We start from the raw sequence: 27,517 nt of genomic DNA, 5'->3' as shown, positions 1-27,517 counted from the left end.
CTATTCCCAGAAACAAATATCCTGTCTGGAATCTCTTGACTGTGACATATTTTGATGGTTCACCCACACCATAAACCTCTGCAGGAATCATGTGCAAAGGTTTGTCTATTCATGACGTTCATGCAACTAAGATCTAATTGGTTCAACCAATGAATCTCATGAGAATGAATGCTTCCCAAAGATGTGAAACTACGGACAAAATTGATGCCATTTGCACCATCACATGACTAACCCTATCATATTTGTAATGCATTATGCAATGGCCGACAAGATCTATCCAGTGTACAAATTCTGTGAGAACATCCGTTAATTGGTATCGTAGTGACGTACTTTCACATGGACATTCAAAGACTTGCACAATGCCTGTCACCCAAGAACAGCATTTAATGACAATTGTGGATCCTTGGTCTATTAAAAAAAAACCTAATGCTAATTTTCTTTGAAAAAGAAATTCACCTAATTGTTACTTTTTAGTTTCTATGGGCGCTTATGGACTTTTGTGACCTTGAAGAGGAGAGTAAGGAAGACTTGCCATTATTAACCCGTTGAGGACGAGACCCGAGTATACTCGGTCAAGTGTCTATGGGGCAAGCGTGTTGTAGAAAAATCAGTCCATCCTCAATGGGTTGAGACATTGCTTTCAACTGCACATGTGTTCTTGTCATCACAGTTATTTTCCCCAATAATTTGATTAGAAAGAAACAGACATTCACTCCTCTCTTCTCATAATTTTGTAAGACACTGAAAGGCGAATTGAGAATACTGCTATGGTGTGAATGAAAGAAGAAGCCCTAATTGGCAAGGGAACATATGTGGAGATTAACTGAAATGGGCATTCTGAACTTATTCAATGCTACCTATTAAAGACAGCTGCAATTTGAATACTGATTTCTAATTCCAGTTGTCAATGCAACATTTACTTAATGCATCATGCAGCTACGGAGTTAGGGCATTCACAGAATATGAAAGGAAATTGGGAGAATATTTTCATAGCTCTAAACTGTAGATGAATATGAGCACCGTTCAAGCTGAATGCATGAACTTTTCATTCCAAATGCAAATTTCACATAAGTTTTGAGGAAAAAATAGTTTAGCATGCAGAGGGTTAGTACTTTGATCCGTCAAACATCACGCAATCATTGGTCATTTATTCACTTTCATATGGCAGTTGTGCAATATCAGAAACAGGAGAAACTTGTAGGACTTAAAATAACACCTTGCACAAGTCTATAACCTATTACACCCACATACAGTGTACCCTTGCAGTTTTACACGCACCTTTAATTATACAAACATAAAACCCAATAACTCCTGCATCCAATATTTTGCAATGTTTAGATAACTACCAGGTTTATGAAATGGTCTCTAACAAACATTCAAATAGTAACAGGATACGTTATGACCTTCTCAACGTGGAAAATTAAATAACTCTGAAGTAGGGCACGTGTATTTCCTTCCAAGTAAATATACACACACAAATATCCCCTACGCTTCAGCGCATTCATAAAAAATAACAGCGCCAAAAAAACAGCAACACAACAATGTGTCCTTCGTACCTTTGTAGTGATACATTACATAATGGAAGTGTGTTATGAGTATTGATACAACTATTGTTATGTCATCTATATTGTACCTGTACTTTTGCAGCAATGACAGAACAAACACACAAACAGGACAAAATACAAACACACAAACAAACAAACAGGCAAATAGTCAAACAAACAGGCAAACAAAAACCCTTCCTGTCCCGCTCCCATAAAAAAGACAAGCGATTAATGAAAAATAAGAGCATAAAAATTAAACACGGTCATTCTACTTTCCTTGCATAAGAAAGAAAACTCCACAAGGCATGTGTAGTTGTGGAATGCATTCACCTGAGCAAACAATATCACCTGCCAATTATTGCATAAGATTGCACATATGTGATGCAACATACCATGTGTGTAATTTTAAATGTTAATTTGACCATAGAAAGACTTTAATAAACACACAGTTATAGCTATGTGTATGTAAATCAAAGTCCTGATAAGGCGAAATATACCTGATCTGGGTTAAACTTTGACTAAAGGCTTGACTTAATTTCACTGTTTGTTTGTTTTTTCCATGCAAAAAATGTATTACTGGGGTGTTGCTAGGGAGTTTCACAACAGTAGTCCATCATTGATATGAATGCGTTTGTTTTTACAGTGCTTATACCTTTAACTCGTTGAGGACGAGTCCCGAGTATACTCCGCCAAGTGCCTACGGGAAATATGTGTTGTAGCCAAATCAGCCCGTCCTCAACTATTGTGGCAAAATGAAGTTTTAAACACATGTGTTTCTTACCAAAATCTGTCTTCTCCGTCCAACAAGGAATCCTGCTGAGCAGTCCCATTGTGATTCTGCACAGATATATAGCACATGACAGATATTTGAACCTCTCTTTCTACATCAACCTTGTGTGAAACACATTTTGCTTTGCAGACTGTGAGAAGCTATCCATTCTCTAAATGCTGTGTTGCTATTCATTCTGATATAAATTCTTGCAAATATCACAATTAATGCACTTTCGTTTATTTCTCTCAAGAATCATTCAACTATACTTTAATATTGAGAACAAATTGTAAAACAGCCTGCAACATCAGAAATTGCATCTATTACTTCATTGCTGAAAATGTCATGATAGAAATATCTATAGGACTGTGCAAAATATTTCACAATGAATCCTATTTATATTCAATTGACATATTACAAGCTAATATGCAGAATATCTTGACATGGTGAAATCATAGAAGCAAACAGAAAAACACACATAACATAAAAGAATCTTATCCTCATCTGAATAGAAGATGACAGAAAATCAAGCAATTCTGCTATATTTTATCAGGAGTTCTATAAAGTAATTGAGCAGAAGTTTCTTAATAAGACTACTACAGTCAGCGATGAAAGTAAATCAAACAATTCTACTATGAACACTTTATTACAAGTTCTATGGAGTGTAGCAAAATTAAGTAGAAGTTTCTGAATAAGACTAAACTACACAGGGAGCTCACCTGTTCTTGGGGTTCAGTGTTGGTTCCATCCCCACTAGGAGCAATGATGGGAGGACTGTCCTGGGGTGGGGGTGATTCTGTCTCATAGTCATCATCACTGCTATAGTAGTTGACTCGGTACTCACGGTGACCCAGCATGATGGCGTTCAGGTTGCTCGTTGGTGGCGATATCGCTGGAATGTCGACTGGCGCGGACTCTCTCTCCTGTTCCTTCTCCCGCTGCTGACGGCGCGACTCGGATTCATAAATTGGGGAGAGATCGCGGCGACGGTATGATGAATCCGGTGTTGGGCTCGATGGCGATTTGTCCTCGTCCAAGGCAAACTTGATGTGGCGATTGCGAGACTTGCGATTCCCTTCCCCAGTCCTGCGTGTGCGGTTGAGGATCCCCGCCCGCTGCTTGTACATGGGAGCAGTCTCCTGACCGTCTTGACGGTCAGTGTCTGACCAGACCACGTCCGAGGACGTGCTGCTCAGACTCGAGTCCGAGTTCAGTCTCGGGTGGAAGGTATCGCCATTGACTTCAACGCCCGCATCACTAGGGCTGGCTGCCACAGGTTCCGCATGCACACTAACCTCAGCGCTAGGCTGTCTCGCTGTGGGGCGAAGCTTCCGCATGAAGCCAGGCACGGACAGCACCCCCAGCCCACTGTTTGATACCGGTCTATGCAGCACCTCCTCCTCCCCGCCGAGTGGTATCTTTACCCCTGATAACACACTGTTCTCACTGCTGTGTCTCACATGCTTCAGACCACTCATGCTATCTTTCCCATTTGTCAATCTCAGTCTTGAGAGAAGAGGTCTCCTCTTGGCTAAACCGCTACTACTTCCACTACTGCCTCCTCCATGCCACGAACTAGAAAGGTTGCCAAATTTGCTCGATTTCTCTCCATCTGCTGGCAAATCCTGACTCACTGGACCATCTATCAGATTAATCACATCAGGGAGGGCACTCTTCATACTCATCAGGTGACCGCTATTAGCCTTGTTGCTTAGCAACACACTAGTTCTATCTGAGGGACGGTGATGACTTGTAGGCACTGTATTTATTAACCTTGCAGCATACACACCTTCGATGGGTGAAGAATTAGTTGGCGTTGCATAGCCTTTTTCATCATTGGTTGATGAATAATACTGGTTCACTTTGGAAGACTGTGACTGTTTGCTATCACCATGACTACTAGTTTTCCCTGAGATCAAGTCATTCAAGTGTTTTGTCACTTTAGCCTTCAGTTCCTCTTGCTCAGCGCGGTGCTCGGCAGTGAGATGCAAGCCATTTTCCACCGGCTTAGTCCCTCCACTGGTGGATGCTGAGGACTCCCCTGATTGGCGTTGATCCTCCCACGAAACCTGCTTCTGCAGTGTGGGCTTGGCAGATGCCATCGGACTGTTCCACATGAGGGAAAGGGAGGAGGAGGAGGAGCTGAGGGAGGTGTAGCTGCTGCTGAGGCTGATGTCATCCTGTTTGTCAGCGAGGGAGATGTTCATGATGGCAGGACTGGCAGCTCGCATCAGGCTCACTTCACTGAGCCTTTCCCTGCACATTAAAAAATGAAAATTCATCTTATACACTGTACCAGAATGACTGTCCCTGCACATTGAAAATTATGGCTAACTTTTTACCAATTCCTGCACACTGAAAAATCAAAGATTACTTTATACCTACCCCTTCACAATGAAATATTAAGACACATCAAATACCAGGGTGCCTATCCCTGCACTTTGAAAAAATTTCAGACACATCTCATATCAGGTTGCTTTTCCCTGCACATCAAAAAATTAAGGCTCAATTTATACCTATCCTGCATACTGAAAAATTAACACATCTTACACCAGGATGTCTATCTCTCCACAGTGAAAAATTAAGACACACTTCAGAGGCTCCAACCCAAGCACCTTCTGATCTAGAGATTCTCCCGCCCGATACCCCTAGCAAACGGGAGACTCCAAGTTCATGTGTGCGAAGCGCGAAGTTCCCATAGGGTTCTAGATGCTCTCTGGTGCTATCTAAGGCTTATTTTTTCAACATACGATAGCAATAAGTAAGAAATCCTTTCGAACGGGAGACACAGAGCCAGGGCGGGAGAAATTAAATCTCAAGCGGGAGAACGGGAGCTTTTGCTAAAATGGGTTTTCGGCGGGAGATCTCCCGTCGAAAACGGGAGAGTTGGAGTCTCTGACACTTTATACCTCTCTCTGCACATGGGCAAATTAATTCTCCCTCACTACTCTTCTCTCTGTACAACATTAAAAAAAAAAATGTAAATCAAAATAAAATCACAATCAAATGCACTTCCTGCACATTGCATTGCACAACAACAAATTAAATTGCATCTTCAGCACTTACACAGTCTCTAAACTTCAATCAGGATCACAGAATAAGACATCTTAACATTCATGTCATATTCTGTATTAGATTCTGGTTCCAAATGGAGTAGGTCATTTCTCTAGCCAGTGTGAAAATGATCTAGCAAATGAGATTTAACCTTGTGTACAAGAACTCTTTCCCTCTACTGAAATATCTATTAGTACGGACATGGCTTGGAAGCTGGAGAAAAAGACAAATAGTCTTGAAGTCAGGCTAGTGCCCCTTCCTCAAGATCTTGATGCATTTGTATGTTTACCTCATGCTCTTAAGATGCTCCACATCAATGCCACGTTCTTCAAAGCGTGACCTTTGACCTCTGTCCTCCGACTCCTCGGCTTGGTGCTGGAGTTTGTGTAAGGTCTCCTGGATGCGGGACAGCTCCTCCTCCTGACTGGAGGATCTCCTGGTCTGCTCATCCTCCAGGATCCTGTGACAGGCCTCCTGGAGCTCACTGGCTCTCCGCTTGCACATCGTCACTTCATCTCTGCAGGTTAAAAATCACGCAAGAAGACTGCCTAGTTACAACAGTTGAACTTAGATAATCTTAGAACTTTGAACTTCGAACTTAATGTTTACGCCATATATTTAGCGAGTCTAAATTTTCGCGAATTGAGACTTCCAGACGATTTCACGAGTGGTTAAATTTGCGATCATGGAGTCTTGTACTGAACAGAGAAATGTACACGCATACATCACATTCATATTGGGATGAGAGTCAATATTTTCGTGTGTCTTTAATTTCGTGAATTGCAGCTGACTCGCGAAATATTTGGCAGATACAGTAGATGGATTTTCATCAGAGAAAACTTTTGTTTCACAGCTCTTCATATAATTAATCTAAGTTTGTTTGGTTTTTTTTCTTGAAGGTAGTATCTAGAATTGAAGACAGTATGTGCACAATTTAGCTATGCACTGCTGTAGTGTTAATAATAAAATATTCATAGCATTCTACAGTTTTTTAGATTGAAATGGAAATCTGATGCCTTTCATGGCTGAACATTTACCAACTAATCCATAAATGATAGCAGACTACGGTCGAGCAAATCATGCTAGGGGTATACACATGTTATTACCAATTTATCACTCCCTTGATACCTAGCAACTGTCCGTTTTTACAATAACACTGCTAATAAAGATGTCTCAAATACTGGTGAAAACAATAAATCGCAATAATTTCTGCTTCGAAAGCAAAGTGTTGATTGTTTTATGTCCATTTCCGCGGGTCTATTTCACTCCCTTGTCGGTCTGTAAACACATGATCATCTTACTAATCTTTCAGCTACAACGTTGAAGCAGGATTAAGTTACAATCCATCACAATGATTAGAATATGTCTTGCCATGTATTTGCATGATATTGGGATATTGGTTGAATGTGTGTTTATTTTCAGTGAGATTTGGCATTGAAAATACATGAAAATATTAAGCAAAAAAAATCTTGTCAGCCAGTCAACGTCCAGATAACAGAGAGATCCCTTTCATCGATGGCCGTATCGTCAAGGTCGGACTGTATATGTGTTTATGTAGTTTACTGTTCGTCTATGATGAAATTTTGATATAGCAAAATAAAACTGCTGGTCCTGAGGAATTTGTTATATCAGGAGTTGCCTGTTTTAAATTACAAACAGTTGAGTTGCATGGAGGTTTTAGGAGGAACAGGTAAATTTGACTCACCCAAGTTCATCAAACTCAGCACCACTCCGCCCAGCTGATGCCATGAATGAGTTGGCCCCACCCCTCTGCTGGTGCATATCATCAATGCGCTTCACCAAAAGGTTGGTGAGGTCAACGTACTGTCTCTGGACCTCATCAATACGCTGGGCTGTGTCCACTGGCTGAAGTCTGACCAATGCCTCACTGCATGCTATGGCCTGATGGCGCCAAGAGTTGAAAAGAAAGCATAAAGGGGTGAGATGTTTGCCTTTTGTGTCCTCAAGACTTGATCATCATTTGAAAAAACATCATTGGGGATTTCCAATAAAAAGGAGCTTTTGAGTAATGTACCTCATAAAAATGGCTAGCCTATAAGTACACTACAACATTCACTTCACGGAACCTAATGAGTAATTATCTTCATATTGTGTACCCTATCTCTTTCTCCAAGCCTCTAGCAAGCACCTTTTAAAGGTCCTGTTTACCTTTGGGAGCAGTGATTTAAAAAAATGTTCAAGATATCATATTTCATGCATATGTGTAGGTCTGTTGTACCACAAAACATCCTACCATAAACAATTTTTGCAGTAAAGCCTAGAATATAAGGAGGTATCAGTATTTTTCTCAATAAACCATAACTGTAAACAATTTAATCTGGAAACATTTTTATTATAAGTATTGTTCACATTTTGTATATTTAACAATACTTAACATCAATTTTACTGATTCATATTTTTACAGTGGTTGTTTCTATCCCTAACTCACATTTCAGAACTATTTTAAAGCACTAATGCTGGGTTTTTGTTTTATCTGCAAATGGTAAATTATGCCTTTAAAGTCTTATGAAAAGCTAATAATACCTTGGTGCTTGAAACTTCTGTAACAGTAAAATTCTCTCTCTAGTTTCATACAAACAAAATGTGTTGTAAGAGAAACAGTCTGCCAAAGGGGGCAATTTAATTTGAAACTATACTCTACATTTGATGGTATTTCTAACAAAAGGATCTTCTGTTTTCATTACACAAAATCATATCCAAATCCTTGAGCACAATACCAAATAAGTTCATTTTTTGCATCTGGTTCCTTTTTAGAACAAAACAGAGCGAGCAATGCAGACACTGAAATAATGACACTTCAAAGAATGATTTGGCAGCCTGTCAGACCTGATCTTCCTTCACACATAATGACAAACTGTTTGACAATATAAAATCCAATTATTATACACTTACATCATCCAATCTTGCTTTCAGCAATGATTTCTCCTGATGGTATCTGTAAAAAAAAAAAAAAAAAAACAGAGACTAATTACATAATAATCTTGGTAACTCTCTCAAGAGATAATATATGCACAAAGAGAAGGAATGTACAAAGTTTGTTTGAGAAGTCACACCTCTTTATGAATATCTGAATTAAGTTTTATTTTGTTTTTGCATTTATCATTGCAATTAGAAGGCCACAAAACAAAACTAGAAATGTCGCTCTGGCGACTGGTGTATGCCTCCGCCATAATGCATGGTTCTCCTAATAGGTCTATAGTACAATGTCTTGACAATGTGTGATGACAGTTTCACACAATTGGCAAAATATTAAAATGACAGGTTTGCCACAAATGTACTGAATGTTCACTTTCCTAGAACTAGGTTCAATTGGATGAATGATTAAAACGTCAGAGTGCAGGTATTTGAAGGAACTGATGATTTTTACTTGACTTTTGACCCTTTTATAAGTTTATGCATTGAGTAATTTTCAAGGTATTGAGAAAAAGTATAATTTCAGTATCAAATGGTAAAATAGTATTATCTAAACCTGGCCTTTGACTTTTGACCTCACAGTTCCAAAGAGAATCACTGTTAGGTAGAACATGTATAAATATGTCAGTTTCATGATAATACCTTGAGTTATTTTTGAGATATGGAGGAAGAAGTGCAATTTAGCACTTTCACTTGACCTTTGACCTTTTGACCTTTGACCTTTTGGCAAGAAACTTCCCACAGAATATATATTGGGTTATACATGCATACATCAAGTTTTAAAAAAATCCTTCAGGCATTGCACAAATATAAGGAAAGTAATATTTTGAGGAGTTGACCTTGACCTTTGACCCCCTGACCTTTGACCCATGACCCCCAACTTCCCTAGATAATCACTGCCCATCGGTACATGCATATATACTAAGTTCCATGAAGATACCTTGAACCATTTGCGAGATATGGAGAAAAACATGAAATTTCAACCTTTTTTCACAAAATAACCTGTGACCTTTAACCTTTGACCCCGTGACCCTAAAATCCAAACAAAGTATTATCCCCCCAGGATATACCCTCATACCAAGTTTGATGCAAAACCACCTCACGGTTCTTGAGATATCGACAAAAACAAAACGGGACGGACGTACGGACGTACGGACGGATGGACGGACGGATGACCCGAAAACATAATGCCTCCGGCTACTTCGTTGGCGGAGGCATAAAAAATTAACAACTCGCAAAAATGTTCAATCAACCATCACTTGTAGGAAAATACATATATATGTGGAAATATCAGCATGTACAGCATTCTTGATGCAAAAGCAACTTCCCGAAAAGCATTCATGCTGTTACTTTTAAACTTACAAATATCAGGACTGCTAATATTCATACGTAGGTCAAAAAAGGGGAGGTCTTCAAGAGCAATCACGGAGATATTTGTCTTTCCATGCATCTCAATTGGCAGAAGTTATTTCCAAATCCAGAAGGCTAACATAGTCTCCTCTCAAGACACTGAAATCTTCAGGGAAGTTTTTGACAGACTAAAAGAGATTGGCAGTTCTGAACTGCATTATAACTACATTGTAAAAACATACATGTAAGTTTCATATCAATCTTTTGTTTGACAATTATTTTCCTAATCACATTCAAATTTTGTTGTTGTTGAAAAAGCTGCTAAAATCCTTTTCAGCAATCACTACCAGAGCTATATTCTTCATATTTGACAATAAAGGCCTCCTGAAATGAAAACCTCAAAACGCTAAAAGCAATTGGAAAAAAGAAAAAAGAAAAAACAAACAAATATTAGAGTACAGAGTATGCATTCAGTTAGCTTCAAATTTGTCATGAAGAAAAAAGAGTGAACAGGTTCATGTCATACTCTCTGAGATCCTTCCTGAGTTGTGTGACTTGCTCGGAGAGTGAGATGCAGGTTTCCGTGACGACCAGAAACTGGGCACAGGTGTCATGCTGGTATTTTGTGGCCAGGCTGCAGGCTGTGTGTTTCTTGCCATTTGCCATTGTGATGTCACAGTTGAATTCTACCAGGGTCTGAAGAAACACAAATTGATTGCCTGTAGTTCATATCAAATTCTTAGAGGAAGCATTGGTGAAACCTAGCTATCTGGCACATATCTTCTCTTCAAATCTAATAATATATCCAACATCCTGGAAGAAGACTAGATATTTAAAGGATTAAAAGACATTATAGATACAAAATGTAAGCCTGAGTATAATGCATCTGCAGTTATAGGAGTAAAAATTATGTTTGTACGAACAATCTACTCTAAAGAAAAAAGTGTGGCTGCAGAATACATGACTTGACTAGTGATGTTGAAAAAATGGGAAAGGAACATTTTGGTCATGATAAAAAAGGGGAAAAAATGTATCATCTATGATTAGACATTATAATTCTAGAAGATATAACAATCCTGACCAAACTCTTTGAGAGAAATGCTGAAGATGTATGAAATGAAAGCCTTACATTCTCCTGTCAATTATGAATGTGATAATCCCATAAAAAGCTGTCAGTTTAAAATCTACTCTTCAGCAGCAATTATAACAGTCTTGATCAGAGACTAACACCTTAATGCTACCAAAAACGGTCACACTAATGAATGTAGAACAAATTCAGTGACAAACTCATTTCGGGGAAACCCTTTACAGTTGGAGATAATCTCCAATCTGTTGTCACCTTTTTCCTTTTATATGTGCATTCCTCGGAGGATTATATCATCAAGTGTCCTTGCAGCTCAAGAATGGGACGGTGAATAATTCATGTCAAGACACTTCATAACTTTCTCAGGACAAAGGTATTTACGCGGTAATGCGTACAACAGGTACAGTGTGAAAATAATGACCCCAATGACAAGATCTGAACTAGGCTTGCTCCAAGGAACTGACCTGCAGACAACGAAGATGACCATGTCTGGCTGCAAGGTGCACTGGTGAGTTGCCATGACGATCTAGCACATCTAGATGGATGTCCACATTTTGCATGAATTGCAGCAGCCAGCGCAGACATGGTTCCTTTACATCAAAGCAGGGGAAAAAAGTTTGAAAAGAAAAAGAAACATGAAGAGAAGGAATGAACAGGGTCCCGTTTCATAAAACTTGTTATCAGTGACAACTGCCGTATTTCTGTGACAAATTTGCTCTTAGCCAATCAGATACAAGGATTTTAGTAGCTTATAACAACTATGACAAATTGTCACTGATAACAAGTTTTAAGAAACGGGGCCCAGGTGATATTTCATACAACAGTTGGTGGACAATATATCAAAGACTTTCGGCAAAAAAAGACTGGTTTAATGACACTCCAATTTTCACGAATATCTGTGACAATAACAGTTGTTCCTAATATTCAGAAAGCCAAAACTATGGAGCAAAAACTAACACACAATGTATGTGATCTGGATTCCAAGATCTGAAATGCATGTATTCAGCGGCAATCACAGGTTGTGTTGTAGTGGGTTGCATTCGAAGTGTGAAATGAAGATTTGTTCCAGTATAAGTGTCTCCAGCTCATGGGCTTTTACTGGACAACAAAAATCTACATCATATTATAATAAATAAGAGTCATCCCAAATGGATAGGGTGCAAAAATGAGCCATAAGGATAATTAGGGCAACTTGATGAAACATACACTATATCTCTATGCTTTTCAGTTAACACACGTGCAGTCTCTTGAAACTCGTAGGCATAATCTAAGCTAAAAATTTGTGAAGTCATTGCTAAAGTGACAGCAATTCAAGGACTAGCCAAGGACTTAAACAAATGCAGTATTTGTTTTATAAAATGGGTCAATGAACTATTTCAGACAACTGTGCAAATCAAAGCAATTATTTGGGCTTTTGCTATTTGCATTATATGGTGATGGGTAATCTGCCACAGGATAACATGCAGTGCAGTTATACTTTTCTGCTGCGCGCACTCCCTTATACATGTATGTAAAGTGAAAAAGCAAAGAGTGCACATGTGACTAATTTCAATTCAATGTCACTTTGAAATGGTGGTAGTTAGGAGATTAACTCACCTGCCCAAATCTGGCAGCAATGTGGAGAAGGGACCATCTGTTGTCTTGAGACTGGAGTTCCCCTCTAGCCTTGGTCTCACTGATCATCCACTCCACACAATCCAGTCTGCCATACTGACATATCAACAATAACAACACAATAAATGTAGATATTTTGCAATTTCTATTTCAATTTCGATTTAAATTTATTTAAAACCAAAAATTGAACACATATCTGGGATTACACACTGTAGTAAATCACTGTTACACAAAAATACATGAATTACATATGGAGGTTAATCTTTTAAGATGGGCTACACCCCAGCCCTTCCCCATCCATTCTCCCTCAAAATGTGCAAAGATAGATAGGTTTGTAGATGTAGATAGATAGATAGACAGATAGCTAGCTAGATAGATAGATAGATAGATAGATAGATAGATAGATAGATACAATAGATAGACAGACAGACAGACAGACAGATAGATAAACATATGATAGAGAGATACTTGCTACAAGTAGATAGATGGATGGATTGGTTGATAGATAGACAGCTATAAACACTGCAGATAGATAATTTTCATGAATTGGAGCCGACGGCCTTTTTTCGGGCATAAAACTTTTGCGTATTGCCACATGTAGGCATTCACTGGACACAAACATTTCTGGTTTTACAGACTTCAAAAATATCTTTTTACCATAAGATACTAGATTGTAACAACATGGTGGAAAAAAAAATAACTTGCAGATTCTTTCTAAGAAGATACATTTGACAAGTTTTTGCGTGTTTCTGTACATGCACCACTTCAGAACATACACTTTTAAGTGGCTGTAGTATTGTACAGTATCATGTATGAATTCATGCTACAATGGAATCCCTTGGCAGTGTCTCCCTTCTATGACTACATGACCCCTTCACTCTTACAACTCTATTCAGAGAGGCACATTTCATAAGACATGCACAATGGTATGATCTCCAAACAGCACTCAAAAGGCTTCAAAAATGGCTTCACACAGGGCCCTGCCTGAAGTGTTTTTTGACATTTAAAAAACAGAAAAACAGGATGAGAGGATTAGCTCTATTGTTTATCTATCACATTCTCTCCCAAGCATCCTCTCCAGTTATCTCAAACTCTCTTGAGCATGTATGTGGGACTATGAGATACAATGGAGGAGAGAAAGCCAGCACACAAACGACTGCTCCAGGCGAACTGGGTGTATTGTTCTCCTCCGTGCTATTAGCACAATAAGAGGAACCCCAAACAAACATCAAAATGACAATAGTTTTCTCTTAAGAAGCAATCCTCTGTAATCAATACAAAAATCAATACAGGCATATTTGTGGTTCATGGAACAAGCATACCTGGCTTGTCATACGGGATTTTGTCTCTATTATCTTGTCTGGTTTCCCATTCCCTCATAGTGTGTACCATTCATACACAGTCTACACCCAGTGGAGAGAAATTCACTGATAGGCTATTTTTAGGAAATTTACCCAGCTCACATCTCTCCATACCATGTGTACAGTGTACATCACACACACACACACATACACACAAACACAAACAGACACACATTCAAACAAACATAATTACATATGTTCACATTTATATCTTTTGCTGATAATCTAATGACTTTTGTCATTAATATCACAAAAAGAAAAGAGAAACATTTTACAACAAAATTTGATGAAAGTTCTTTGAATCGGTACAAAACATTAAAACGGGTATTGAAATGCACAAGCGTACACGATTTATTGTGTCCAACCTCAGAGAGAAAAATAAGATTTAGAATTCAATACAAATTATCAGTATACGTTTAATCCCAAGTCCTTTTGACTTGTTTATGTTTTGATATAGTGTAGAGGAGTGGTAAAAGACTGGACATTTACAATGCCCTCCCTCCCCCCCCCAAAAAAAAAAAAAAAATGCTGAAAAAGAATGAGGAATTCAGTTTGATATCTCCCCCCCCCCCCCCCACACACACACACACACACTTGCAACTTGCACAGGGTATGATATGTTATTTTACCCAATGAGTTAGAGGTAAATATTAGAGTATTATTATCAGGCATTTAGATGAACACTGTACGAGTACAACTACATGAATATCATAGAGCTTACAAAACAGGCATGTACACAAACAAAAGAAGATACATAAAATCATTAAGACTGAGGAAAAAAAAATGGAAGTTTTAAATACTTTCTTAATAATGTGCACTGAACTTGTAGATTTGATGAAAGTAGAGATTTTCGGATTCATTTGTTGCTGACTATAACAATGAAAGTATGTTTCCCAGCTTTTAAACTAGTTTGAGGGAAGAAAAGACGAAAGGGCTTGGTACTAGAATGTACATTCCTATTAAAGAGGGCTATATCTACAGTACTCAACATTTGTATTCTAGATAAGATGAAGACATTGATGTAAAATCTTTTGATCATAATAATAATAACAATAATGAAATAAATAAATGAAACAGATCTATTACAAATAGAATCATGCAATATTAAGAACAAATAGCCGAATAAAGAAATAACTGAAGCATCGAATAATCCATACAGGTACTTGTACATAACTGCTGGGGCGGGTTGGATAAACTTTCGTTCGTTTTAATTTGTTTGCATGAACCTCCAACCATCTTTACGCTAGAGGGCTCTTTTAACACTTCATTAAAAGTTTCTTTACATTCTCAGCTCTGTGCTGAGGCACTGTAAACATTGTGTGATAACTATGTACAGTGTACATTGCAGAATTAATTAGTTTTCCTGTGGGATATTCTCTATGTCCTTGTGTCCTTGCATTATTCTTCCACTCAAACTATCCATCCTAATGAAAGACAGAGCTAACAAGGACATTCACTATAATTGAAATATATTCCACAGGATTTCAACTTCTGTTATCAAAAGCATTTGCCTTTACATATCATTGCAATGCTGAATACAAACAGCAAAATGAAGACAAAGCATTTGACAGAAACATAACAGCTCTGTGATACAATGGTACTACTGAGTGTCAGAGCTTGCAGTGCAGTCTACAAATTTCTATTCTCCTACATGTACAGGTATACAGCTAGAATTAATCATGCGCAGCAGTCTTGAACAAAAAAATGCTGAATAGTAAACACACGACACGCACAGATACATAAGATACATGTGCTGATGAGTAAGATGACGCCATAGGAGTCAAAGAAATTCCTCTAGGAATTAACATGTTGACATGTACAGGGCTTTTTAAAAAACATCGAATGCTTAATAAAGAGATTTGCATCAAATTCCATAGGTGATTCAAATTTGGTTGCACAAATAAAATGGCTGTAAAGCTTCCTTTTTTTATACTACAGTATTGCAGAAAAAGGGAATTTCAAAAAAATAAGTCGCTAACACGATTATCATATTTCAGGGACAGAATGAGCGTCAACTTACATTGAAGGGAAGTTTTGCATTGCATTTAAACACAGATCATAGTCTACATGGTAGGTATTTTAGTAAGTACTTTCAAATACGGCTCCATGACATTTGCTCCTGTGACAACTACTCCCATAAAATATCTGCATGCTAAGCAAAACATAGTTTGTAACTACAAATATAACCCCAACCCTAATCATAGTCCTCACTTTAAACTAAAACCCTATCACAACCCTATAAACCCTAACCCTATTGTCCTTGAAAAAAGTTATGAGCGGAGCAACTGTCGCAAGAGCAAATGTTGTGTCACCCCAAAAAATAAACAATTTTTGAGATCACATATAAATGTTCATGTAATTCTACCATACAAAATAACATAAAATATGTTAACTCTCTGTAAAAGTAAAGTCGTGGAAAGAAGAAAATAAAAATTATGCCATGATGAGCATGATCAACTTTGGTGTTTATAAAGCCCAAAGTGTTTTTTGTAATTCTTAAACATGATAACATAAGCATTATTAGGCATTGCTTGACATCTAAACAATGTCTACAAGTGTACATTGAATGCTCTCTATGCCCTGCTTCTCAACTTTTTCCAGCTTGAGGCCCACTTTGGCTGCTACATTTTTTTTTCCCAAGGTCCATAGTATGATAGTTACAGCTGTAGCTCAAATACGAATCTTTTTGCATTTCACTTTGGGCCGACATTGTGGCCCATTGATAAAGAAGCACTGTTTAAATGTATACACATATACAGTGCCTTTACCATTCTCTCGATACATGATTGTAAATACCAAGAAGTTAAAAGGCTTGCCTTGTACGTACTTCCTTGATAATACTAACAATCACAGAATAAGAACATACAGGACAGAGAGAATAATCATCAGTACTTCACTACTGAGTAATGCTCTGCAGACTGGGCCAAAACGAGACATTGAAAATATCCAGAAACATGAAATGTAATAACTACACTGTATGTCTACACACATGCACAGTCTGTAGTTGTTTTGAATAGTGTAGTTTCACATGAGTGTCACAACATATCCCACTAATCAAGAGATGCTGTCAACATCTACTTAACATGATTGACTCTCTGATTCTGAATGCAATTACTCCAATGGCAAAGGGTGAATACTAAATGGAAAATGTATGTGTTAAAAAGGTAATTAATACAGAGGAGTAGAGCTTACCTTGACAGCCAGTGCAGTGGGTGTAAAACAGCTGTTGTTCTCCAAAGTGACATGGTGTCCACAGAGGCCTGACGCCAACCACCTGACACTTTCTAGTTTTCCTTGACGACAGAGCATGTGCAGCAGTGTGTTGCCAAGGTGATCTCGAGAGTCCCGGAGGCTGGGATTACTCCGCAGGTATTGCTCCTACAAATATCAAATCAATAGTTTGGAAATTTCACTACACTAAGAATTAATATCAGGCCTGGAAGATTTACATGAGGGCAATCCTCAAGTATAATGCCACAACACATTGTACATCAAAAAATTGCTAAAATGCTTTACATAGCCTAATGATTAAGACGTGATGATAATAGACTCAGTCTGTGTTACCAACAGCCAAATAAATAAATAATGTAAAAAATACTAAAAATACTACTGAAGATATACATTGTAGGGGAAGTGCTTCATCAGTATACTGTGAGAGTCCCCTTTAAAGGTATACTTCCTTTGTCACCTTAATCAATCATGTAAGGGTAATGAAAAAGCACACAAACAACGTACTGTAGTTTTCATATGAATTCTGTAGGGGAGAGCGGGGAGAAGTGGGACATTATTTCAAGTTCGCCGATTTTCTTTTTATATCTTTTTCTAGAAGAGATGATTACATTTCCTTTCAGGCTTGCATGAAGGTTCATATGGTAGGTTACATAAAGAGCTATAAACTGGGGGTGGCACTGTTCTCAATTTTCTGCAGTTAATGAAAAGAAAAAACCTTATTTTGGGGGAGAAGTTGACCCACCCGTGGGTATAGTGGGACAACGGCAAGGGAGAAATGAGACGGTGTTGGTGAAGTGTGACATCCTATAGAAATGTCGGAAATGTCAAAGTTGGAGGGTGTAATGAAACATTGGTAATGAAAACAGTCAAACATGCTTTAAAATGATCTTTATTTCAACAAAACAAGTTTGAACAACATGTTTGAAAATCTCAACGTTTTTACATGTAATGCTATTATGAGGGACAAATGGGACACGTTGTCCCAACTGTCCCTCACATGACATATACATAAATATGTACGACTGCTCAGTAACCATGCAGGCATTTGTCAAAAACAAGTTATATTAGTTGCATATCAATAAGGCTCACCACCAGCTTCAATTGTGCCCTTGAAATCATGAATACAAAGACAACAGGTTAATTAACCTGATTTCAAAAAAATATCATATTTTGGGGAAAATTTTCAATACCAATTTATACATAATTAGAATTTGCCGAACTGCCTGGCTTTCTTAGTGTGATGTATGGTTGCTAGGGGCTTATTGTAGATATAAGCCAACCGCTGATTGCTTGAATAGTTTTTGATTCAGAGAACGTGTCCCACTTGACCCGCGTCCCAACTCACCCCGCTCTCCCCTACTGATGCCATGACATTTTCCTTTGGTTGCAGATGACCTAGAGATGAACTGAAATCTACTTGGTATAAAACTATGCATCCCTTTCAAAAGTAGAAATCTGATTCAGTATAGGGGCTTGAGTGGGAATAGAAATTGTGATCTGGCTCACCAAAGCATTCCTGTCCTCTTCCACCGCTACATGGAACAGCCTTGCTGTCTGGCCATCCAAACCGGACAGGTAGGTGTCCCATTTGGGGCTGTTCCTTTGACCATTGTCAAGTTCTACCCCCCTTGAGCACACAGAGCTTGGAACCACCATGGGCGTGGCAGTGGATACCGGTGAAACGCTGTCCTGTGACCCATAACCCTCACTAGCCTGCCTCACCAGGGCTTTCTCCTCCCGCCTCTTACTCTTCTCCTTCATCTTCTGCCGGCGCAGGAGGTCTTTCTGGCGCTCCTCCTCACCCCTAAGGGTGGGGCTTGCCATGGCTGGGGAGGATTTGCTGCGAAGGAGGCTCGCCATCAGCAACCGCATCCCCCGCATCACCTTCCGGTTCTGCTTCGCCTTGACTCCGCCTCCCACACCCTCGCCTGATGCTGAGCTGCCATCCACAGATTCCGAGTTGCTGGAGCTGACAGAGACGCCATCTTCCAGCTGTTTGGCCCCAGGGCTCTGGCTGGCATTGAGCAAGTCAAGGTCTCCATCACTCTGGAACTCAGCGATGAATCTCCGCAGCTCATCCCAGTTTACATCCACGGACTCCTCCCCATGAGTGAGGACAGACTGGCCAACAGAACTAAGTAGAGAGTCTAAGAACTCCTCGCTTGTTCCTGGACCTGATGGAGTTGAGGACGCCACATGGTTCCCAGGAGGTTTTGATGATTTACCTCCCTTCGTTTTGTGACCATGGCGACCAGCTTTGCCTAAACAATGATGGATCAAACAGAGAGTACAATACATTTTACACAGCATGGCTTGATGGTTACTGAGACTAACACAAAAGCATGATTTAAATGCAAATGTAATGGATATTTAAAAAAAAAAGAAGATATGATCTAGGTATCAATGACACTTGAAATGATTCTTAATTTCTGATATCAAAAACAGTATATCTTCTTCCTTTTAATATAGCATTCTCAAATAATTAATTTCAGCCAGCCACTCCTATAAAGGCACAGACCATGAATAAGTACACTATAAGCTAAAAAAACAAATAATAGCAATGGGAGGACAAGACTCATGTACACATTATGGGTAAGATCATACAGCTTGCCATACTATTTCATCATGTGGTGAATTAGGTAGAAAAAATTTCTACTTTGTAGTTTTTTTTTTTTTTTTACAAACACATTGTACAACTTATAAATATATCCAGAGAAGCTCTGCTGTCTTTTTTGTTCATTATAAGGAAACATGAACAATTTGGGACAAATGTATAAAAAAAAATATTTTCAACGGAGAGCTTGTGTGAAAAGTTATGATCTATTACACTGAATGTTCTTTAGTTGTACAAAGTTGTAATAACCTTCAAATGTACAACGCATACCTTTCTTCTCCTCCCCATAGAGGGCGGCTTCCAGGAAGGTATCCAAGTCATATTCTTCCAGTGGCAAGGATGCCTGCCATTTGAAAACAATGACATGTGTGAATGGCACCAAGGTTCAGAAAAATTAATCTTTGGTTGAATGGCCAATGCAAGATCGAAGGCCAGTTATTGAAGCATAATATCAAGCAAATGAATAAATCTGAAGTATATATGTACAGTCATGAAATGGACAAATTATAGTAATTACAACATTGTGACAAGGCTTAACACTGGCACTGGTTTGACTGTGCCAGACCAGTAAAAATCACTGTCGGGCAAGTAACTTTTTAAGAATAAAACTTTTTAGGAATGGCCAATATACTGGTCCAACACGAACGGTAAAAAAAGATATCATTGTCTGGCCCGTCGAAAATTGAACAAGTCTGATGAAGGGAACATAGAAAGACAATCAGATGGTTCAACAAGTTTTGCACAAGTGATTGCATCAGTTTTTTATGCATCATTACCACTGTGGCAGACTTACTGATTTCAGGGGGATTAATAGAATCAATAAAAAGAAAAATGGAAAAACTGGGTATTTGCTGGTCTGACAGGGACAGGTCCGACAAGCAGAAAAAAAAAAAATGGGTTAGTGTGCAGCCCTTATTATGATGACTTCATCAAGCTCAAATTCTACATTCTGACTTTTCTGTGGAAAAGCCTGAAGACTTTACTACTTGGGTACACATGTACTGTACATGTATATTACATTTAAAGGGATGCACACTGTTCACAAGGAATTAATGAAGCTATCTGCAAAGCTTGAAGGATGACATCCCATGGCACGATTGAATCAGAAAGGATTTTTCTTTCTTTTTTGGTTCAAGAGTTATAATCATACCATTTACTCTGAGTGAATTTACATGCGTATCAATACAAGTGTCCCGATGTGATTTCAAGAATGTCTTTTCACAGGCACAAAACTATCTCATCCTCACAGATCCTCAGCATTATTTGGAAGAAATCACACAAGGAGATGACTCAGGGTTTCCTCTCCCAAAACTTTTTACCATCGCCGATGAACAAAAAACTGCAAAGACAGCTTAGAGGATAATCCACACCAAAGAGGCATTTTTCACTAACAATGTACTTGTTCTGCCCGTACATGCCCCGGACTGAAAATGGAGGCTTGAGAAAGCTTCCAAATACATCCGTCAATCTCATTAGGATGAGTGGAACTTTGCTTCTTTTTTAGCTTGGATCAGAGAGGCCATAGAAACCTTACAAGGACTACTTGAAAGCTCTGAGAAGCTTCCCAGCACCTCCTTCAGTGGTCGGACAAAGAATCACTCAACCATGACCACTACTGCAAAATGGAGTGTGGGAAAATTAAGTTCAACTCGATGTGCACTGATTTCTTATCAATGCAACAGGGCAATGAAGGTTTATGTGAAATCTAACAAACAATAATCAATCAATATATCATATGAAAAGATATGACAGTTCATGCTATACCAAAATTTAATTACTGAATTACAATGTTTTATGTGACATGTTCCTTGAAATAGATGTATTGGTCAAATAACTGAAAGGTTGCTGATATACAGAATTCTTCATTTGAAAAGTAATAGATATTCTAATAACTAACATAAAATACATTGTAAGATCCAAGGTTGCTGATCAATACACAGAATTCTTCATTTAATAAGTAATAGATGTTCTGAGAACTAACATAAAATACATTGTAAGATCCAAATTTGATTTTCTGGAAATGCTGTATAATACATGTACACTGTACAGTGTATAATGTACACTGTACATGTACTGTTATGTACACATGTGTGTTGTAGCATGCACAATGTATTGACATAAATTTTTTAAGTACCATACAAAATATTTTCTTTTGACATCTACGACAATCTCATGGCACAATCTACTGAAAAATTGAAATTGATAACATTTGAAACATCAACAAATTTATGCAAACTTTTAATCTGTTTAATAACAGACTAGCAGTTGAATGACTAGGAGTGGCATTTTTTTTTTTTTTTTTATGCAGGTGCACGCCTACACACCAAACCAAATGACTCCCAAGAAAATTACATGTAGATGGCCAAACCATTTTATATAGAAATGATATGGTAAATACATTAATTCCCATTCTTCATATTCCATATTTCCATATTAAGTATTGTAATTATATCTTTCAAGTGCTTGCCTACACAGTATGTTTATGTTTTATACTGTATATTTTTAGTGCTGACAAAAGAAAATGCTCATGGTAAGTTAGTAATATACATTTATACATATTTTCTTCTTGTTCAGTTGAAGAAATATCTTGCACCCAAACATTTGTGTCATGGATTTAAATATTACGAGTTTCTGAGCTGTTTCCATCATAATCAAAGTACACGCACTCCCTATTCCATCATTGCATCTTTATCACAAAATTGGAAAAATGTTTGTGTAAGTTACAATGTGTTACAAACTGCTCACCTCTGGTGAGGATACCCCCAGCAAATCATCGATGTCAATCACGTCGCCATGCTCCATGACAACGCCAAAAAAGGTAGCATGCCACACCCCCAGGGGGTCATGTGACTAGTCCGAGCATATCTCCTGGAATGTCATTGGTCAGTTCGCTTCTTGTGGCAAGTGCTTCAATGGTAGATTCTCTGTAGATCCAGCATATACTATGATGTACTGTAGTCTGTTTTCATTGCTGTCTCATATCAGACTGGTTTGAAGCATTCAAAACTGTTGTTCACTGTCTGAAAAAAAAATGGTCAAAGTACAAAATACAGTGTTTCAAAATTACTTGTATAGCAAAACTGTACATAATACAATCCATAAAATTGACTGTGTCTTATATCATATATAACAAGACAAGGAAAAAGAAATTTCTTTTTTATTTCTCCTCATATCACACATTAAATGAGTATAATTATAAAGGGACCAGTTCAACAAGGAAAGGATGTCTCTGAGCATAAGGCCAAGTAAAAAAAGAAAGTAGTTTCTCGTCCGGGTTTTTTGAGCAAGGCGATGAGGGAGGTCCTTACTATTTGATATCTTACTATTTTTTCGAGGATTGTCAAAATGAAAGTAAAATGTGTTTCTCGTCTGGTAATTCTGAGAAAGGTAACGAGAGAGGGCTTTACTATTTTCTATATCCAATTTATGAAATGAAATATCACTCTGGTAGCTGTGTTGTGAGAGACCAGGTCCCAAGTTTATGTCTTGCCTGCACTCTGTGCATTTTCAACCAAATAGATATACATGTAATACGCTATGTACCATACTTGAAATGAAACTTCATGAATGCAGAATTGCTTTTTCTTTCCACTACAGATGTCAAGGGAAAATGACCATCTTAATACTGGTATTTAGTGTTGTAATGGCATTCCTGATACCAGTGTACTTGCAATTCGGATGTATTGTGCTATTAATTGAAACAGGTATAAAACATTCTATCAACAAATGTACGACTGAAATAAATTCCATGATATTCAAAACACTGCTTTATCATTGTGTTTGTGACTTTTTGTGTCCACACAGCTGGTATATTGTATCTGCATCTCTTCACAGTACAATTGTAGCACATTCAACTGGAAACTGGCTGGTACAATTTGCAGATGGATGTCAAAATGATACTGATATGGCATTATAGCATTAAACATTTAAAGATGATTCTTCATACTCTAAAAAGACATTTGATAATCACTCATCATTTGGATGATGAATTGATTGTATCACACTACAGGTGATACGACTCACGGCCGTGTCCGTGAATTTACATCGTAAAGAAAAGTATCCCGCAGAAATACGAGACAAACCAGAATCCGTGGAAAAGTTATTTATTTTGTAGATACACCCATTTAATAATTCTACATTTGCTGGAAAAGCACATTCATTTTCTCTTCAAAATAGAACAATACATCGCCGTCAGATGCAACGTTAACAGAGCAGTGTTTGGGCCTCTACACATTCGAATGTGTTCATGCGTGCGTGCAGACAGCTGACAGACCAGGGGGATGGGGACCCTGGCAGCTAGCGACAGACACGCATACACGCGGCCGGCACGGCCACTGCACTGGCACCGTACCTTCCGACACTGCACACACGTGCACATAGTCACAATGACATGAAAATGTAAACTCGATACAATCCTCACAAGCATTTGTACAGTACAATTCATCCCTTTAAAATATGAGAAACGGGGAAAAATACGAACAATGCGCGAAATATAAGTGGAATACTAATATCAGCGATCGTTCGCAAAAGATGTTGCCGCTATCGCGTTCACGACGTACCGAGTGCGCTGTAACAGCCCAGGCCCGCGCCCGCGCGCCCACCCAACTACAGTTCGACTGCTTTGTGGGTCATTCCTTCTTGCCGAGCTCGCAGTGTGAAATGCATGCGTTATTACATACGCACTACGGAAGCTACAGCTGTACTCCAGCTAACATAGAGGACGCGTACACATCACGATTGGTAGGTGAATTGTCGATTTTGTGTTTTCGGCGGCCGAAAAAAATAGTAAATATCAGAAAAGTCGATGCGGCAACTGAAAATCGATGCGGGCGGAGAGCGGGCTGGGACGAGAATTGTGAATTTCTTGGTATTTTCAACGCCATTTTGAAAATAGTAAATAGTAAAAAAATCGACGCGGCGGCCAAAATCGATGCGCGCGAGGACGAGAAACTGGTTTCTTTTTTTACTTGGCCTAAAATGTACCACTTATATGATTACTTTGAACTACATAAATCACATCCTTACACTGAAAGGTAGTCATTGAATATTTTACGTACATGATATGAAAATGACATTTTAGTAAAGGATTACAAACTGATGACGCCGCCTTACAGTTCTGAATGTTTGCAGAAAATCCAAAATAATTAAAAGAATCAAATCTCTTCATGATTCTAGATGGATGCAGATTAACTAAAACTTGGAACTTTTCATCATCATACCCATGCCATCTGCTGGTGAAATTCTCATGACTACAGCAGCCCTTTTCAAAAGATGAATGCAACACAAACTCTTAAAGGTATTTAAATACTGGTCAGTACTTGCTATGCATTATAAGAGCATTACTGAAAACAAATGCAAGTTTGGTCATGAAGGTCTATATTTCAATTTGATTTACAATGTATCAACACATTCTTAATGCTACATGTAGATACTTGCAAACACCTTGGAAGGGGTAAGAAGAGTGGAAATTATATTAAAGCTGTATCACTCATTGCGCGAGAGCTCTTGCAATGCTAATATGTTAAGAAACTTTCTAAACCCTACAATGTATAAGTCCAGGCTATGGGACCTCTACGCGTATTGTCATTGTACTTTTAAATCAAGTTACATTCTTGGAGAGAGTTCCATGTACAAAACATGTACCTCAACTCAAGCTGACCTCACTAACCCTGATCTTAACCCTGAAAATATTATATCCCTACACTTGGACTCAGGATTTTTTGATTTGGTGTTGATTTGCTCTACTTACAAGGTTCTGTAATCAGCATTTCATTGAGAAAGGCTAACTCCAACCTCAACCCTATGGCTATCTCCTTACCCTCACTTCCTACAGTAGGACTGCAAGAATAAACTTTTCATAGGTACAAGATCAATTTAGTGGAGGGGATATGTATGGAACTCTTGGAATAGTCACTTCACTTCAACCACTCATTTCACTCCATTTCAACCAACTTTATTTCAGGTTACTGCATTTGAAATGGGAAAAATACATGTCTGTAACACCAGCAAGCATACATGTACATGTACTTCAAACCTACTAAACGGGTAATGCATGGTTCATTTCGCAGTTTTTTAGTTCGCTAGTCCACCAAGATATTCACAAAATTGACAAATTACAATAAGTACTGTTTCAACAAACACAAATGAGCTGTATACTTACAAATGTACAGTTCACATACAGATATTGTTTCCTATATGTACGCTGTAGGTTGGAAATCACTGAAATATTTCTTCTGGAAAGGGTACAGTATACTTATTTCTAATTATATTACTATACATAATACATCTACAAATGTAGTTCTTGATTTTTTTTTTTTATGTCTTGCAAGACCTACATGGTAATTCATGATATCGTTTGCAAAAACATGGAATATACAGTGCATTGCCATGGATAGACTTTGTAGCGCATGTTTATTTTGCTTGTTTTCCCTAAAAGTTAGATCTGAATCTGAATTGTTTTGTTGGTAATAGCAAAATGTCCTCAGTAGGCCAATCCACAACATAAATATCCAAAACTTGGTGTATGAGAAATGCACTGCATGTGGAATAATTGTAGCAAGATTGTTCTAGCTTTGACCTAAAGCATGGGTGTATGCAAGGGGGGGTCGGGAGGGTCGTACGACCCCCCCAAATTTTCAAAAGGTCCACTTTTTGTGACGGACATTTATGTTTTTCGAGGGCTTTTTACCCTGTATACAACAGGGGAAAAAAGTGACCAGGTGGTGTTCTAGCAAATTGTCAAAAACGTCCTAAATTTCGTAACTTAGTTTTAATCTGCCATAACTTATTTCTTAGGCTTAAGCCGCGCTGCCATGTTTATTGATTTTCCTGTCTCCCATCAGCAACTCATCGAACTAGTTGCCTAGACTACACACTTACAGCCGGCCTTATTACTCGCGCCTTACCCTATGACAACCGCGGCCGTTTGAATTATGGCCTAACCTATATTGTCCTGTAAGGAGAATGTTATAATTCATACTCATGTTTTCAACTCCTGTCCTTTTGGATTGAGATTGAAGTGCATATTCTACTTTCTTACTATGTTTGGAGGCAAAGTTAGGCAGGATCGACTAGCTCTGGGAGTATCGTCAACTCTGGAATACTTGTATTAAACGGTCCGCAAAACTTTTTACTATTTAATACTCTAGGATTTAATAGGAAGGTGTAGCTAGTCAGCAACTTTTTTAAATGCAGTTTTCAACTTACCGATTGACAAACTTGTAAGTGACCAACTCAGGTTTTATCACCAGTTTTAACATAAATTAGTTTTTCTAAGTATGCCGAAAAAGTCACTTTTGTATGCACCAAATGGCCCCATTTTAAGATATAAAATTCAAAACTCCCCACCGTGGGAGGGGGGACACCCCCCTCCCACACCCTCCCCCGCTTGGTCGCTCCGCTCCCTCGCAAAGGTAAAGGTTCAAAAATTGTGATTACGACCCCCAAGAAAAAATCCTGGCTACACCCCTGGACCAACTCAGGTTTTATCACCAGTTTTAACATAAATGGGTTCTTTTCTATGCCGAAAAAGTCACTTTTGTATGCACCAAATGGCCCCATTTTAAGATATAAAATTCAAAAACTCCCTAGCGTGGGAGGGGGGGGGGGACACCCCCTCCCACACCCTCCCCCCCCCCTCTGTCGGTCCGCTCCCTCGCAAAAGGTCCAAAAATTGTGATTACGACCCCCCCAGAAAAAATCCTGGATACACCCCTGCCTAAAGGTACTGTAGATGTTTCCAAAGAGGGACTCGTTACAATATTGATGATTTAGTTTTCACAGTGGTTACAATTCAGTGACAAAGAATGAATCTTGAAAACCTCTGGCCTTTGTGGTGGATCTGGTGGAATTTGTGGTTCTCCCAAGTCCTATTTATAAATGTTAAATGAACTCAATTAGTTGAACATTCTATTCCACTTTTCATCTTGTAAACTACACACAGCTTCTGGTCCCTCCTTTTCC

At 38.5% G+C, this 27,517-nt stretch overlaps 1 protein-coding gene across 1 annotated transcript in view; it reads right to left on the bottom strand.

Moving 5' to 3' along the window:
• LOC139738749 (uncharacterized) overlaps positions 1-27,517 on the bottom strand; it is a 46,321-nt gene that overhangs the window by 16,416 nt on the left and 2,388 nt on the right. Inside the window, exons 2-13 of the mRNA XM_071649389.1 lie at positions 22,301-22,575; positions 19,826-19,898; positions 18,448-19,202; positions 16,903-17,088; positions 12,332-12,445; positions 11,200-11,325; positions 10,178-10,347; positions 8,281-8,323; positions 7,073-7,269; positions 5,657-5,884; positions 3,033-4,569; positions 2,326-2,381 (exon numbers count right to left, since the gene is read on the bottom strand). Of these exons, the coding sequence (XP_071505490.1) occupies positions 2,326-2,381; positions 3,033-4,569; positions 5,657-5,884; positions 7,073-7,269; positions 8,281-8,323; positions 10,178-10,347; positions 11,200-11,325; positions 12,332-12,445; positions 16,903-17,088; positions 18,448-19,202; positions 19,826-19,898; positions 22,301-22,357 (3,542 nt within the window). The 5' untranslated portion in view covers positions 22,358-22,575. The remainder of the gene's footprint in view (positions 1-2,325; positions 2,382-3,032; positions 4,570-5,656; positions 5,885-7,072; positions 7,270-8,280; positions 8,324-10,177; positions 10,348-11,199; positions 11,326-12,331; positions 12,446-16,902; positions 17,089-18,447; positions 19,203-19,825; positions 19,899-22,300; positions 22,576-27,517) is intronic.

This window comes from Diadema antillarum, unplaced genomic scaffold, assembly GCF_040938485.1.
Source record: "Diadema antillarum isolate AM-2024a unplaced genomic scaffold, OU_Dant_1.0 seq00000767_RagTag, whole genome shotgun sequence".
In the NCBI taxonomy this organism is placed as follows: Eukaryota; Metazoa; Echinodermata; class Echinoidea; order Diadematoida; family Diadematidae; genus Diadema; species Diadema antillarum.
The sequence above is the reverse complement of the archived record's forward strand: the minus strand, read 5'-3'. Positions and strand labels throughout refer to the sequence as shown.